Raw genomic sequence first — 17,109 nt, forward strand, 5'->3', positions numbered from 1 at the left:
CTGTTTGGAGGTTCCTCAAACTGCTAAACATGGAGCTTCCACATGACCCAGCAATCCCACTCCTAGGTATCTACTCAAAAGACACAAAAACACTTTTTCAAAAAGACACCTGCACCCCCCATGTTTATTGCTGCTTTATTTTCAACTGGAAAGACATGGAAACAGCCCAAATGTCCAAAAGTAGATGACTAGATTAAAAAGATGTGGTACATATATACAATGGAATATTACTCAGCAATCAAAGAAGATAAACTCATGCCTTTTGCAGCAACATGGATGGAGGCGGAAGGGATCATGCTTAGTGAAATAAGCCAGAAAGAAAAAAAAAAATACCAGATGGTTTCGTTCCTAGCAGGAGCATAAAGGACCAGGGAAGAAAATAACAATAATAATGAACAACTATATACCAGAGAAATTTTACGGGGGTGGAGTGGGGAATGGGATCAAAAATGGGGTGGGGAGAAGTAGTGATGGCACACGGGTGATTTGGTGATGGGAAGTCCACGGGAATTACAACTGAGATGGAAAAAGGCACAAAATGATGTAAAAATAAACTCATAATTTTTTAAAAATTAAATTAAAAAAATATAAGAATTATAGAAACAGAGACAAGAGATAATAAGGAAACTATCATTTTATAGAAATTCATAATTATTTAAAATTTATTTGAAGGTTTATTGTACTCTGTTCCCTAGAGTACAATAGGAAACTTTCTTCCTATTTTGCTTTAAAAAATTCCTTCATCATAGAATTTAAGAAGCTGGATATAGTCTTCCAATTTTTATGAGTAACTTACTTGAAAAAGAGTAAGAAGTATTAGAGATATAAAATATTTGTTCAGAAACAAGCCCTTTCCCTTAATATAACTACCTGAATCTTTGAAACATTTCAATTGTTTTTCTTTTGCTGTAAAGTAGAAGATAAAAAACTTATTCTCAGAATGAGTTATCTGAAAATTAGCTGTGATTATGTTTTAAGCATAATAAATGCAAAAATTAATGAAAAAAGGAGGTTCTGCATTTAACTGAGTATTGACTCTGTGCAAACAAAATGATAAATACTATGCAAAGTTTAAACTTACTATTTGTCTCAGGAATCCAGTGGGACTGGCACTGTTCTCACTATTCTTCTGTGTACGAGGAACCTGAGTTTGCAAAGGGCTAACTATGATGCCAAGTTCCACACAGTAAATGGCAAATTTGACACTTGAAACCAGATCTGACTAGTTGGCTCAACTGTGGACTTTCAACAGCCTAATAAACGTCAGATGACCCCAGCCATCTCCCAGTATCTTATATTAATTGGACCACAGAACACTGCCAGATTTCAAAAACATTCTATAAGACAATGACATCAGATATTACTGAGGAGATGGAGGAAAAAAAAATAGGATGTTTTGATGCCCACATAATTATATCAACACTATTTTTTTTTTAAGATTTATTTATTTATTTATACAGAACTGGGGTATAGGCCAGAGGCTCAGGGGCGGTGAGAGGCTTCACCAGAGACAGAGTGGGGAGCAGAACAGGCAGATCGACGAAGTACACTGCTGAGGGGAGCAGCGGGCGGGTCAGGAGAGGTCTGCCACGCCATGTGGTCACCTCCGGGGCAGGCGGGAATCGAACTCATGCGGAAGTGGCTTTAGCTTCTCAGTGCGGTGCTTTAACCCACTGCGCCACCAGGGAGGGCCCAACACTAAAGTTTTATTAACCATAAGACTAAACTCCAAACGCACTCTCACATATATGAACGCACACATGATCTTCCAAACCCAGGCTTGCACCATACATTACTTGTTCACATCCACAGAAACTCACCCCAGCTGTCACCCCCAATATTACAGTATCTAAACCAAAAGTATTGTCTATTCTGCCAGGTCACAAAGAGGTGAAAAGTTATCCTAACAGCAAGGCATCAGTTTCTCTGCAAAGAAGCATTTTTTTTTTAAAGCTGAGTAACTTTTCATACAATAATTTAAAAAAATATCTGATCTAGTAAGCCAACTTAGCATATGTTCTAGCAAAACTGTACTGTGATTACCTCTTTTTTTACTTCACAAATCTCAAACAGAAGCATTTTGCTCAACTGTTAGGCCAAACTGCCCTGAAAGCAAAGGTCTGGCCTCTCCTGTCATCAGTACTGTGTTTGGCAGTGTCAGACGGCTGCAGTGACTCTCTCGGTGCCAGCTGCTGCTTAGTGGAGATGTTAAAAAGTACTTGGGTAGTTAGTATAGAAATTAGAAAATAATGGACAAAAATCATGGCACTTAATATGTGCGCTGGTAACATTTAAAGTGCCCATTTAAATTTATAGCTGTAAGCATTGTTACTTTAGAAGATAACACCCTACAGATAAAGTATGAGGGCTAAGAAGTAGAACTCTGAGCCATCAGTTTTTTTAAATAATCCTATTAGTGCAAAAGACTTCAAAACAGAATACAGGACCAAACGAAGTATCAAGATAGTAAATTATTACCTTAGTAAAAGAAGACCTAATATTTTGGCCCTAATGAATCAACCTGTGACCTAGCAGATTTTTATGTATTAACTGAATCATAACAGAAAGATTAAAATAGCTGAACTATCCCCTTGCAAAGTCGCAAAATAATAATGCCACTGATGCTGTAGTTCCAAAGGATTAAATCTGTGAATTTAACCCAATGCGGTAGAAATCTCAATTAAAAAACCGGAAAGTTAGAAAGGTGGCACATGATACAAGCTCTGTCCAATTCTAACAGTTGACACTGAATTGCCAAATAGCAACATTAAAGTTAAAAAAAAAAAAAAGTTCATGCTTAGATCTGGAAGCAAGGAATGGAATCTAAGACACTGTAAATACTCTAGTATTAGAACATGTCTTAAAAAAATGCACATTTATCTAGCACCTTCCAAACTGCTATAGTCTTATGAGTAAGAATGAAGCCAACAGGCTTCACAAACTAAAGGAGCAAGAAGTTCAGGGGGTGTAGCCACACTGAGATCGGCGATGTGTCTGGTGTACTGCAGTTTTTCTACCCAGCTTACCTCACTTATGCTTTACAACCAACACACCAGACAGGCATTGTGATTCTCATTTTGAAAGTAAGTAAACAGAGGCTCAGAAAGGACAGAGAAATCACCCTCTATCAGAAAATAAAGGAGTAGTAGGCCCAAGATGCTACCTCTAGTCTGACAGATGCCAAAACCCGTGATCAAAGCAGCATGTGGCATAGACAATCTAGAAACATGTTCTTTCCTCTGGCTTGGGTCTCATCCTTATGTCCCATTTTGAATAAAATATCTAAAACCCAGATTGCAGCTTATGAAACAGACTGGGTTTCTGCCCTGTGAGCCAAGGTTAGAGAACTCTGCGTTCAGTGGCTGGCACAACACGACCCCAGGGGTACAGCAGCAAGTGTCAATGGCTACACCGCATGCTAAATGGAGCTCGGGGAGCCATCACTGCACTACTGATAACCCTGATCTCAGTCAACAGAAAAATTCAAACTGGGGTTCCGTATTTGCTTTAGACAATGTTCTCACCACAAGGTAGCTCTTCATATAAGAGAAGTAAATTAAAAAGCAGATGCCTTTCACTCATGTTCCTCTAAGAAATGGTACTTTTAAATGAACAAGGCTAAATTTAAGATCTACCTTCTACAAATCAGCTGAGAAAATTTTTTTCGTTTGTCTTTTTTTTTTTTTAAAGCTTTATTTGTGCATACAGAGCTGGGGTACAGGCTAGAGGTGCAGGGACAGTGAGAGGATTCACCAGAGACAGAGTGGGGAGCAGAACAGGACAGCAGACAAAATTAGTTACTGAGGAAAGCAGGGGGCGGGTCAGGAGTGGTCTGCCACGCCATGTGGGTCACCTCCTGGGCGGGGATCAAACTCCTGCTGAAGTGGCTTTAGCTTCTTAGGGCTGCGCTTTACCCTGCTGCGCCACCAGGGAGGGCCATATCTGAGAAAATTTTTGACTTGATTTTTATCCTTCAAAATCTTAAACATGAGGAGCTACCCAAATATGAAGGTTGAAGAGCGAAGGCAAGCAGGGTTTGTTTTCATTTTTCAGCAGTCCGTTCTCCTTAAAGTGCCCTCTTTATCATACTCCAGCTGAGCTTATCACCCTGGGCCATAAGAACAGACGTGTTACATTTCCTTTCGGCATAACACCACACGCTTAGGCCAGCAAGTGGGACTGCCAGAGCAGAATCAATTTAAGAAGTCACCTCGGACCTTCTCTTCAGTAAAGCTAAAGCAGATATCGCTGTCTCTAAAATAAATAAATGCAAGGGCGATGGCAGGGGGCGACTACACAAACATCAACTGAACACCGATGTGTCAGGTACTCAGGCGCAAGGGTGGTCAAAGGCAGAAGCTGTTCCCTGCTAGCGGGCGCTATCAAAGACTGCTGGCAGCTAACGACATGCCACAGAATGACAATATAGATAACATGTATAATGAATGTGCAGATAAATACACAGGTATCCATTCATTCATACATGCTTTCTGCAGAAGCATATACATAAAAACCTGCATTTCCGTGCACTGATCTTCCCCTTCTGCTGTTGTTACCTACTAGGTCACAAATCTGGCTCCCAGGCTCCCAGTGGTCAAAGCAAAGCGGCCACCATGATTAGTTCTAACTTCCAGCGCTGGTTAGACTCCAAAGAGCTCTCACTGAGTCCATTTAATCACATCTGCAAATTAACAGCAGTGCAGCCGCCAAAACCCTCTTCCGAGACTAACAAAGCTGAGCTGCTTCTCCCCCTGCCACTGCCCCCTCGCAGCAAGCAGGTTTTTCACATCTTTCAAACGCTCTTCTTGAGCAGAAGAACGTGTGTAGCGTGTGTGTGTGTGTGTGTGTGTGTCTGTAATAAAAACCAAGCTGCTTTTCCTGAATTCAGATCTGAAGGGACTGTTCACTCTGCATCTATAGACAAGGCTACTTTATGATACGGCAAAGTACATCTTCAACAATATTCCTACCAGAATTACAATAACAAATTTCCTAATTTCTTCTGTGTTTTCACTGTATTCTATGGATTAACACTAAAGAGAAATACTATAAAAACAGCTTTATAAAATAACGCTGCCAAAGTATAATATTTATAATAGCTAAAGAACATGCATGCCTTTCAAGCAGCTCCCAGATTGCGGGTAGGAAATTCAACTTTTGAAAGAACAGTCTGAAGAGCCAAGAATAAGCCTTTAAAACTACTGGCATCGCAGTCATTTTTTATGACTTTGCTATAATTCCTTAAACACCAGAAAATAGCACGTTAAATATTGAGATTTTAGAAAGTATATCTGAAATGAGTACAATGTACGGTGAACAATGAAACTGGATGCAATATTTTCGCGAACAGGCTATTTATGTTTCTCATCAGTCTCAAGGAACCGGCAATTACAGGGTGAGTGCATCTCCACAGTCGCTCCTGCACATTGTTACTGCAAAGAACATGTATCAACTGCCCATATTCATCACAACTAAGTAAAATGAGAGGGAAAAAAATAGGGTCTCGAAGGTTGGTATGTTCTGCCTAAAACACATAATTTACCCTAAGGACTCTACTATGAAATAACTACGCAGCGCCTTTCCCTCCACTTCATGGGCACTACAGAGTCCAAATACTTAAGAGAATTCAAACAAAATTGAAACTCAGTAACGTACAGAATACAAGATCATTTTACTGGGATTTTTAAAATTCAAGTGAAGTAACAATGTTTAGTCTATTTTACACGGAACTTACTTATTTTCAACATGCTTCCTAAATACAGAAAAAAAATATATGCTAATATAGCAAAACAGCATGTTAGGAGTCACTATTATAAAATCTTATTTGTCTCACAGCAACTATCGAGTCTCTGTAAAGGAGGAAGAAAAACAAGTTGTCAGTGTGCTATAATCACTTATTTTACATGCGCTCAATGCAGCAAAACCTTAAGAAAATTTCTTAAGTGATGGGGAGGGAGGTAGAGAACATACAGTACACACACTCCTACCTTTTAAAGAATGATTTTTTAATTGGCTAAATTAAAATTCCCAGCAAAATTGAGAGAAAGGTGCAGGGCTTTCCCACAGACCTCTGCTGCCCGCCACACAAGCAAAGCTCTCCCGTCAACATCTCCCATCAGAATGCTGCATTTGATACAGCGGATGACCTCACACTCACACATCATAATCACCCCTAATCCATACCTGATACCAGTCTTGGTGTTTTACATTGAATTTGTACAATGACACACATCCGTCATCACAGTATCATACAGAGTGTTTTCACTGGCCTGACACTCCAGTATTCGACCATCCAACTACACTGCAACTCCTGGCAACCCCTGATCTTTTTACTATCTCCACAGTTTGACCTTTTCTAGAATGTCATGTAGTTGGAATCATTAAGTACAAAGCTTTTACAGATTGGCTTTTTTCACTTAGCAAGTTTTCCCCATGTCTTTTCATGACTTCACAGCCCACTTCTTTTAAGTGCCGAATAATATTCCACTATCTGGATGTACCAGTGTTTATTAATCCATTCACCTGCGGAAGGATGTTCAGCTCCAAAGTTTTTGAGTTATAAACAGAGCTGCTATAAACATCTGTGTGTAGGATTCTGTGTGGATACGTTTTCCATTCATTCTAGCCAATGAATTCCAAGCCGCAGTTTGCCAGGTCATGTGATGATAGCATGCTTCCGCTTACAGAAACTGCCAGGCTGCTGCCCAAAGTGGCTGCTCCACTTTGCATTCTCACCGGCAGTGAGTGAGGGCTGCTGCGGCCCACTTCCCCACCGGCACTGGGATTCTCAGTGTTGCAGATTCCGCCCAGGCTAACAGGTGTGGAGAGGTATCTTGCTTTGGTTCATACTTTTCTGAGGGCATAAGATATGCAACACCTTCTCATAGGTTTACATGCCATCTGTCTATCTTCTGATAAGGTCTATTAATCTTTGGCACATTTTTAATCAGGCAATACACTTCTCATTGAGTTTCCAAAGTTCTTACACTTGGGATAACAGTCCTTCATTAATGTATCTTTTGCATATGTTTTCTTCCAGTCTGTGGCTTGACTTTTCATCCTCTTCTATTACATGTTTTACTAAGATATGTGTTCACATGCACTAACTCTACATTTTTGGTGGCAAAGACTATACAAGACCCAGACCAAGAAATTATAGGCTTCGTTATCAAAAACAAGTAACAGAAAATTTACAAAGCTGCTTAGAAACACTATATTAATCTGAACAAGATGAAAGAACTTGGACTCAAAAATTAGATAGCTAGCTCATTACTGTTTCAAAATTATAACAACATTTAGTCTGAATCTAAATTTTCTTTTCTCATCAGAAATTCCTTGAGGATCTCCTCTGCCTGGTGCTTCTGTCCCACTTAATTAAACACCAGAGATCAAGGTTAGCGATGGTCCATTAAATTAGCTAATCATCATTCTTAAACTAATTACAAAGTAGACAATTTGTTCTAAAAATGGTGCCAAGTTAACCAGGCTGCTATTTCCATTTTTCTACCATCAAGTGTAATCATAAACACTAGAGGAAAGACCCCCCCTCAACTAACAAATCTCCGCAGGGTAACTTTTCTTAATTCCCTTAAGAAAAAAAAATGGCTCAAAAAGTATCAATGGGTTTACTCTCAGAATTTCTACTCCGAAATTCTTGCTTTTTAATTCAGAGACTTAGAGATTACTAATGCTTCCTTTATCACATATAAAATAAGAAACAGGGAAAGAAAAAAAAGGTACTCATGGGCTCACCTCAAGATATTTTTTTTTAATCATGACAAATTTTCAGCAAGATGTGCTGCAGCTCTTTCTGCTGCTATTGTTCTTTTAATGAGGGCCATTTTAGCTGCCAGAAATTTCTACCAAAAGAAAGGGAGCTTACTCAAAAGCTTATATAACCATGGGAACCCGGGTAAGCAGGTACGGAGAGCCAGCAAGTGACTGTGCGTCAGAGGACCGTAGGCTCCAGCTTCATCCGATGGACAGTGAGCAGCATGTGGAATACACATGCCCTTGAATATTATTTAGTCGTAAAAGGGAAAGAAATCCTGTCACGTGAATGAACCTTGGGGACACTGTGCTAATGAAGCAAGCCCATCACTGAAAGACAAATACGACATGGAATCACTTGTCTGAGGCATTAAAAGTAGCCAGATGCATGAAAGTGGAATAGCGGCTGCCGGTGGCTGGGGGAGAGGAAGTGAGGCGAGGCATGGAACAGACGCCGACGTTCCATTTTGCGAGATGAAAAAGTTCTGGAGATCTGTCTCACAACAAAGAGAATCTACTTAATACTGAATTGCATACTTAAAAAGGTTAATGTGGTAAATTTTACACAGTGCATTTGTTACCACAATTCAAAGTTTAAAATAAAACTGAGGAAATCAGATTTGCCCAGATACATTTTTTTTTAATTGGCGTAACACTGGTTTTCAATGATGTGGGACTCAAAGACTCAGGGTCCCAAACTCCTCAGATGCTCAGCACGGTGCCCCCCCAAGATACCTGCAGCCTCCGCCTGTCCCTGAGGCCCCCTGGCCAGGCAGCCTCAATTCAGTGTGTTTTCTAGGGGTTGTTAACGCTTTGGTGCCGTCTGACCCTGTTTTGTTTCTCTGTGTTCCACACACGTGGAGCCAGCTGGGGTTGTCTTTCTCATTGGGATTGCCTTCATTTCGCACTGTCCCCTCCCGTTGCAGGTGCTCCCACGCGGCAAGAGTGCACCTCTATTTATAGCAGAGTAGGATCCCACTGTGTCGGGACAGCCTGGTCCTAGCCGCTCCTCCGACCCGGGGCGCTCATGTTGGTCCCGGAACGTGGCTATTTGCCCACATCACCTTTCTGAAGCAAAGCACACAGGCGCAGGTGCAGCAAGCCCCTGAGCACCCTTGGGGGACGCTGGGTCCTCGCGGTGCCTGCCCGCCTGCTCCGCCGCCGCCCACTGTCCACCGTCCACCGTCGTCACAGGCTTCCCTGAGAAAAGGGTCAAAACCTGCATCTCTCAAGCCACGTCACTTTCGATTTCGTAAGTAAAGCGACTTTCTATTGTATTATATCTGCCATTGGGTGAAATAAAGGGCTTTTTAATTTTGGCTCTTTGTATTCTCTGCCCTTGGCTGTCACTCTGCTGAAAGAAAGAGTGCAGTTCACCCATGAGCGCCTCAACAGATCACTTAAAAAGCGCCTGACAGCACGATGTACTTGAACGAAACCTCATCAATGTCAAAGTTTACCAGGCATGCCTGGGCCTTCCTAAGCCTTCCACAAGAATGAAAACACTACGAGCAAAACAAAAATCCACTTCAGACTCTTCTTACCTAGCACAAACTCCATAGTAGGAAAAATGGGGGTTCACAAATTCATCAGTCTCAAATCTACATTTAGAAATGATGACTCCCAAGAGTGACTACTCTGCTTTTGGGAACAGCTTCAGTTCAGAGTGCATGAAAGAACTGCGGTGAGCAGGGAAACACAGGCTCCGAGAAACCTGCCACTCCCTGGCAGGGATAAGGCGTCCGGCCCCTCGCAGCTCTACACCTCACATTTTTGTTCCCTCCTTCGCTTTGTCAGTGGATGGGCTTTTTTGACCCAAACTCGAATACCATCAGCATTTCCACAGCTCTGGCCGGGCGCTCTTTTTCCCGACTGTCCATGCTCCAACTGCATCAAAACTCCCCCCTAATCTGACGTGCACACTAACAACCCCAAAGGTATATACCCTAACCTCAGGTGTCAGGCTCTGACCCGCACCACAGCTACCCACTGTAAAGCCCCCATCTGAAAAGATACCAGAAATCAATGATCAAAATTTGAATACATTAAGCTCCCTCTCCATTTGTAACCCCCAACATTCCTGAACCCCAAGTCAATTTCTGGCTAATGACAACATTTAACCAGCTGTCAACCAGCTGCCTTTCAAGCAGCTCACCCCCTAGCTGTCCCCCAGCTCAGCCTGGGCGGCAGTCAGCCTATTTAACATGCAGCCCTTCCTCCTGCACCCCAGGCCACAGGCTCCTGGTCCTCAAGGTGACACTCCCACCTGGGCTTCACGGGACCCCAGCCTGCACGCTCCAGTTTACGCCAATCAACGCTTCCTCGTTTGAATGGCAGCGAGGTCACTGCTCACTGCTTCGCCGTAGCATGGCCACCATGACAAGGCCCTGACAGAGTCAGTCTCCCTGCTGCTCCCAGGCACACCATGTCACCTGCAGCTCCGCTACTCTGCAACCTCCAGGTTCTCACAGACGTGCCCTGTGTCCCTGTGAAGATGCCCCCACCTCCCTCTCTACCTGAGAGGCCTTCTATTTCTTAAGATCCAGCAGCACCCACATGCTTTCAGAAAAACATTAGACTCACACCCCTGATGTGCCGTTCTATCTCCCACAGCCCCTGCGTGCTAGCAGATGACATGGTGGAACGGCTGACGACGTTCTTGCTTGTCCCTTCCACCAGACTTTGAAGGGCTTGCAAGGGTGAGTATCTCTGCTGCCTCACAAGCACCGAGCACAATGCCTGGCACTTAGCAGGCCCTAAATAAGCGTTTTCTGAACAAAGCATGTATCAGCCTTGTATGGGAGTGCCAGCTTTCTGCCTTATCAAGGGTATGGTTTAAATTTGGGGCCAAACAAAAAACAAGAGGCACAATAATGTTTCTCCCTTAAAAATACATGATGCTGTGCTGTTTAACACATTTTAGTTTCAAAAGAAAACGCACCTCAAATGCACAGTTATGTGAACTTCATTTTGGAAATAAATAATGCATGGAAACCTGAATTAAAAATGTTTAAACTACATTCACTATTACTAGAGAAGGATAAGAGAGGATAATATTTCTGGCCTGAAAATTACAGGTATCATATCAAAATACTCTACACTCATTTCAAAGCTATCCTAACACTAATTACAAATTTTATTTAAATAATTTTTCTTTTAGACTAGCTAGTCAACAAAAGCTACTTTTTCCAAAAGCCCAATAAATTAAACAATCTGTTATCAACCCAATTGATGTTTGTAGATACTGCCTAAATCAACCCACTTTCTATCAAGTTGTTTAGAAGAGGATCCTCAGAAGAAAGTAATTATGAATAGGTTTTAAGATCAATGGACAGGGTCAGGGACTTTGCCGGCATCTCCTTAGCCTACCACACTCATTAGTGGAACTCAGATTATACTAGTAAATGTCATTTTAACAGAAGAACTGACTTCCTAGGCACTCCATCAAAGCACATATATGGAGCCCTGCAGCCCTGTTGCTGACTCGACAGGAGGGAGAGAGCCGGGAGGCCTGGCCACGTGGAAGCAGCAACTCCCTCTCTCCAGTGACTTTTTCAAGCCTCTCCCTTAAAAAAACAAACAAACAAACAAAAAAAACCCGGTAATACTCTATTATCTGATGACCACAAAAAGATTTAAAATTCACTTGGGTGCTCAATTTTGTTCACCATCAATATTTTCTCCTCTTGTGGCCACAAATTTTAGAGGCAAAATTTTAACAATGAACCAAAGGACAACTTTCACCTCTGCTGAAAATATCTGTTTAACCTTAACAAGTTAAGGTTCATGAAACAGTAAAGAAATAATTTTGAAAAGCACAAAAAGTTCCATCATTATTTTTAAAAAGAGAACTAGCTAACAAATTGAAAAGAAATTTGATTTTTCTTGGATCTTGGCTAGAAATGATTTCTAAAAATGTTAAAATGGCATTTCTAAGATACAATAATATCCTTTGATTCCTTGCTCTACATGGCAAAAAATTTCCTTTGCATGTTTCGTCCTTCTCAGGATAAAAGAAAAGGACATTAAACCAAAACATAATGATAAAAAATGCAAAAGATTTTAAAAAATTGTAAAACAATTCTTTATTTGAAAACTTTTTTTTTGAATAATGTCCTGAACAAGGTTTACTACACAGAGTAATACAACTGAGATGAAATATTCTGAAAGATGATATAAGGACTCTGAAAGACTAAGTTCTCACTGCTGTAAAGAAATGGTCTCATGTAAAAACAGTAAGTTAACACATCTTTAAAATGTTCTTTGCCTGTCGGTTTCCAATTTAAGTAAGATAAATAATTTCAAAAGCATAATAAGTTCAACTTTGGTATCAAAAATATTCTATCTAGCCAAATCCAGTATGTGTCTCTTACAAGTCTAAATCTCATTTCTATTTTAAGGCCCCTCTCCAGGTATACAAGCTAAAATATGCAATCTAGGATAGTTTTTAATAAAAAGGGCTGGGCCTCTCTGCAGAGTTTTCAAGAGAGGTAAAACAAATATCTAGATGTAATATCAGGTTTTTATAAATGAATGAAAGAAAACATGACAGGAGAGTAATTTCTGGGCAAACATGGGAGCAACCCACTTTTTTTTACCTGAACTACAGATTTTTAAAAGTTGCTATGTCAGGGGCCCTCCCTGGTGGCGCAGCTGGCTAAAGCACAGTACTAAGAAGCTTAGGCCACTCCCTCATGAGTTCGATCCCCGCCTGCCCCGGAGGTGATCCACATGGCCAGGCAGACCTCTCCTGACCCGCCCACTGCTCCCCCCAGCAGTGGAATTCCTCGATCTGCCTGTTCTGCTCCCTACTCTGTCTCTGATGAATCCTCTCACCCTCCATCTCTGGTCTGTACCCCAGTTCTGTACGAATAAATAAATCTTTTAAAAAAAAAGTTGCTACTTCAATCAATAATAAAATTAGGCAAATTGTACATTTAAAGTGTTTCAAGTAAATGAATGCATAACTTCTAGTAAAAAGGGGAAACCTATTAAAACACCCCAGTACATACTACATACACCCTCCAGTAGGCAAGCATCCACGGAAAAATATTAAAAAATTTAGTTGGGTTTTCCACTCAGTTAAATCAGTCCTATAACTAATGAAATGATGGCTCTAAAGCCCTTATAAAAGTTCACACTCTTATAATTACTTGTCTTAGTATCTGAGTTAAAAGGAGCAGATTTTTTTAAATAACAATTTAGATTTTGTAGAGTAATACAAGAAAATAAAATAATATCTCTCTTTAAAAAGCAAAGTGCTATCATATTCTTATTCCTTAACTCATAAAAGAAAAAAGTAAACAGAATAAATCACATATAAAGACATATAAGTAAAAGATAAAGTATGCCTTTATATCACAAGCTGCAAAGGGAAGCACAAATATTTTAAAGCAAGATCCAAAAATTATGGTTCCTTAGTGAGAACTATGGCAGAAAAGCAGTATGTTCATTAAGTTTTTCCGGAAAACAACTTACATTATCACCTGGTAATATTTAGTATTACTGGTCTCATGAGGTTATGTGGTCACTACACAGAAATATAAACACGCTTAGAATAAAATTAAGAGACTACCTAAAAGAGCTCTTATTCTACTGGGTAATGGTTCAGCTCTTAAATGATATTATAGAAGCAAAGACTAGATTAAAAGTATTCCATAGTGGACTAAGTATTATTTAAAGTTTCTCCAATTTGCAAAAGAATATAAACACACATTCAATACATAAATCCAGAAATCATATATGAAGGCATACATATCCCAAAAGACATCAAAAATCTTTAACTAAATATACTCTAGGAAACACTAGAATGACTAAAACTACTTGAGGTCTTGAATGTCTGAGAACTGGGCTCAGACCAGCAACTGAAGGACAACAGTGACATCTAGTGGACATTTCAACTACATCATCATCATTTCTGTTTCACATCTCCCCTTGCCTGAGAGATTCTGTAACAAATCTTTAGTTTTAAACCAAAACATCCCAACACTGCTAACAAAAGTTTTCTCAATCTGAGTGACCCAATCTTTAGATAAATACAGATGTTTAACCACATATAGTAATATATCCAGTACGTATTTAAATTCACTAAGTGCTAATTGAATATATGAGGTACACAACTAAAAGAAGGGTTAGCAAAAATCCCATTGTGATCATAATAAAAATTTTAAATTTATGAATGAAAATATCACTGCAGTGAAGAAACTCTTGAGAACATTAGTAGCTACTCTATCAATGAACAGACTGAAGTATGGGTAGTGTGTATTCATCAGTATGTTCTATTATGCACAACAATAAACATGTCTAGACTAAAAGAATATCTTATGACAATTTTTCAAAACCAAACTAGTCTCATGAATATTTATAGAATCATTCTTTAAAGTAAAAGAAAATAAATGTGCAGAACAAGACCAGGTAGTCATTTCAAACAGTGGCAAACTTACCTCAAAGAAGGATGAAAACACAAAAAATACCCGTGGGCAATGTCCTTGCTTATTCTTACTTATCAATCCACAAAAAATTTTCACAAGAGAACAATATTGTATTTACTTATTGTAATGAAAATATATGTGATTTTTATTAAGTGCGCTGAGGGAAGAAATGTAAATGCAGGGACAGAGCTGAATATAACAAACACTAAGTCAAATAGGAGTCCAGTCTAAAAACTAGCTGGAGGTCTTAAAAAATTCCCAAGTGGGGCCCTCTCTGGTGGTGCAGAGGGTTAAAGCACTGCACTAAAAAGCTTAAGCTACTTCCACATGAGTTCGATCCCCGCCTCCCCCGGAGGAGATCCACACGGAGCGGCAGACCTCTCTTGACCTGCCCGCTGCTCCCCTCAGTGGTGGACTTCGTAGATCTGCCTATGCTGCTCCCCACTCTGTTCCTGGTGAATCCTCTCACCCTCCATATCTCAAGCCTGTAGCCCAGTTCTGTATGAAATAAATCTTTAAAAAAAAAAATTCCCAAGTGGCTCAGAAATCTTTCAAATTCTCTTTATTTAAAATACCTGAAAATACTCTTTATTCAAAATCACTGAAAATATCTCTGTAATTTATGTATTTGAGGAATAATGAAAATCAGGTCACAAAAACACTGTGCTAATAGCTTCACAAAATTATATAAAGGATAAATAAGTTGTATATTTCAATAATGGACTACAACTCATAAAAAAACAAACAAAACATAGAAGCACCAACATGGATAAATCTCCAAAGTAGGTTGAGAGAAAAATTTCAGATAGTATGATTCTTGAACCCTGTATGATTCCATTTATATGACATCTAGAATAGGCCAACTTGATCTATGGAATGAACGAGTGAATGGAATGAGAACATTGACTACTTCTGAGTGTAGGGCAGAGATGGAGACTGACTGGGGAGGGGAAGGAAGAAATTCTCTGGGGTAATGGAGGTGGAGCTATAAAAATAGCCCCGAAGTTTTGTTTTTCTCAAAATGCTCCCAAAAAATATACTTAATTATTTGTGCAAAATTTACATAAATTTTAACCTTAAAAATGAAACTTAGGCAAACGTTGTTATTATATAGTATGCTGAATTATTTGCAGTTCATAGATATCTGCCACTTACTTTGAAATGCATAAAAATGGATGAATGGAAAGGTTATAATAAAGCAGTATCACAAGTCCATGGCAACTGTACAATCTAAGAGGTAAGTTATATTGGGGTTCTCTACGCAATTCTTTCATCTTCTCTATATGCCTTAAGACTTCCGAAACTAATGTAAGGGTAAAAATAAAGAGGACAATCAGAATTCAAAAGGAAATTTAGAAACTTTATAAAAAATGTTTTCTCAAACAGCAAGTTTCCCTTTTACCTATTACCATTTCAATATGCCTACACTATTGGCAAATGCATCTTCTGAAAAGTAAGAGTTACAGGATTACATATTTATAAAATTTAAAGACATACCCGAATTTCTTGAAGGTTGTGAAAATTATTTCCTACTCTGACTGAGATCTTGCTTGGAGTATAACTTTCATCAGATTTGTAGTCTGCGTAAATACATAATGTCTTCACTGTTGTTTTTCTTCTGAAAGCAATAAAGTAAAAATGGCATGTCCTTTACCATACAGAAAGTTTATTTTGAAGCATCTAAATCTTGTGACTTTAAAAGTCATCATTAGTTAAAACCACTAGCTAAATCAGCAATTTCCATCCTCTTAAATTTTAACAATAAAAATGAAGACCATGTAAAATTATAGGCGCAAGTCTGATTGTATAGATGTCTCTTATCTAGAACATGCTCAAGAACCAGGTGAAAGCAAAGAAGCAACAGGTAAGCCAAAACAGAGCACCGACAAGCATCAGGGACTTCAGTCTCCTTCATTTATATTTTGCACAGAGAAATTCTCCTAAAAGTCTGGTCTTTGCTAGTCAATTAATTTTCTATCTTAAGATTTGAAATTAACTAGTTATGTGAGAATCTGAGCCATCAAAGCAAAAAGCATTTTTTAAATAGAAAGCATAATCTACTAATTCAAGAAGTAAAAGCCTACTATTTCTAAACTATACATATCTTAGGAAAATAAGCAAAGATTATTTAACAAATTAATCGAGTCAGAAACATTAAAAGATACTCAATCTCTAATAATCAAGAATATGGAAGTTAAAACATTTTATAATATTGAAAAATACTAAAATGACTGATGCATACAAATTTGACTACAGAAAGTACTTTCATAGTTTACAAGCAGATACACAGCCTTCAACCCACCGATTCAACTTCTAAGAATGCATTAAAAAACAACAGTAACACACCTATTCAAAAACAGATATAGATATACTGTCCTGCAATTAAACTACTGAAAACTTAAAAATTTCAAAAGGAAATTAAATTACATCCATTCAATGAAATACTATACATCTATTGGACATAACCACACAGATAGAGAGCTAAAAAATCAATTACAATAGCATATACAAAAGAACACCATTTTTGAGGAAAAATGTAATTGTATTACTTTTTATTGAGATAAGCCTGGCTTACCACACTGTGTATGATTTAGAGGTACAGATTTACACCTCTTCAACCATGTGCCCACATCACACACACCACCACCAATGCCCCATGCTCTTCCATCTTATTCCACTGGGTCTCCCCACCCCCTACAAATTAAAAAATGTTAAAGGTATATAAACCTACATATGCGAATAGAAAAAGGCTTAGGTGGAAACATACAAAAATTGCAAAAGTGACTATCTGGATGGGGGAAACTATGGGAGGTCTTTATTTCTATTTTTTCTTCTTGTGGTTTCTATGTTTTCTAAACCATTTTTCACAGTAAGGCATGCCTTAACTTGGTAATCAGGTGAAAAAAAA

At 39.1% G+C, this 17,109-nt stretch overlaps 1 protein-coding gene across 1 annotated transcript in view; it reads right to left on the reverse strand.

The window, feature by feature from the left end:
- Window positions 1–17,109, reverse strand: part of ANAPC10 (anaphase promoting complex subunit 10) — a 43,263-nt gene that overhangs the window by 13,577 nt on the left and 12,577 nt on the right. Inside the window, exon 4 of the mRNA XM_004685301.2 lies at window positions 15,699–15,819. Coding sequence (XP_004685358.1) covers window positions 15,699–15,819 — 121 coding nt within the window. The remainder of the gene's footprint in view (window positions 1–15,698; window positions 15,820–17,109) is intronic.

Source organism: Condylura cristata, unplaced genomic scaffold (genome assembly GCF_000260355.1).
Source record: "Condylura cristata isolate star-nosed mole 26May11 unplaced genomic scaffold, ConCri1.0 scaffold00018, whole genome shotgun sequence".
Classification (NCBI taxonomy): Eukaryota; Metazoa; Chordata; class Mammalia; order Eulipotyphla; family Talpidae; genus Condylura; species Condylura cristata.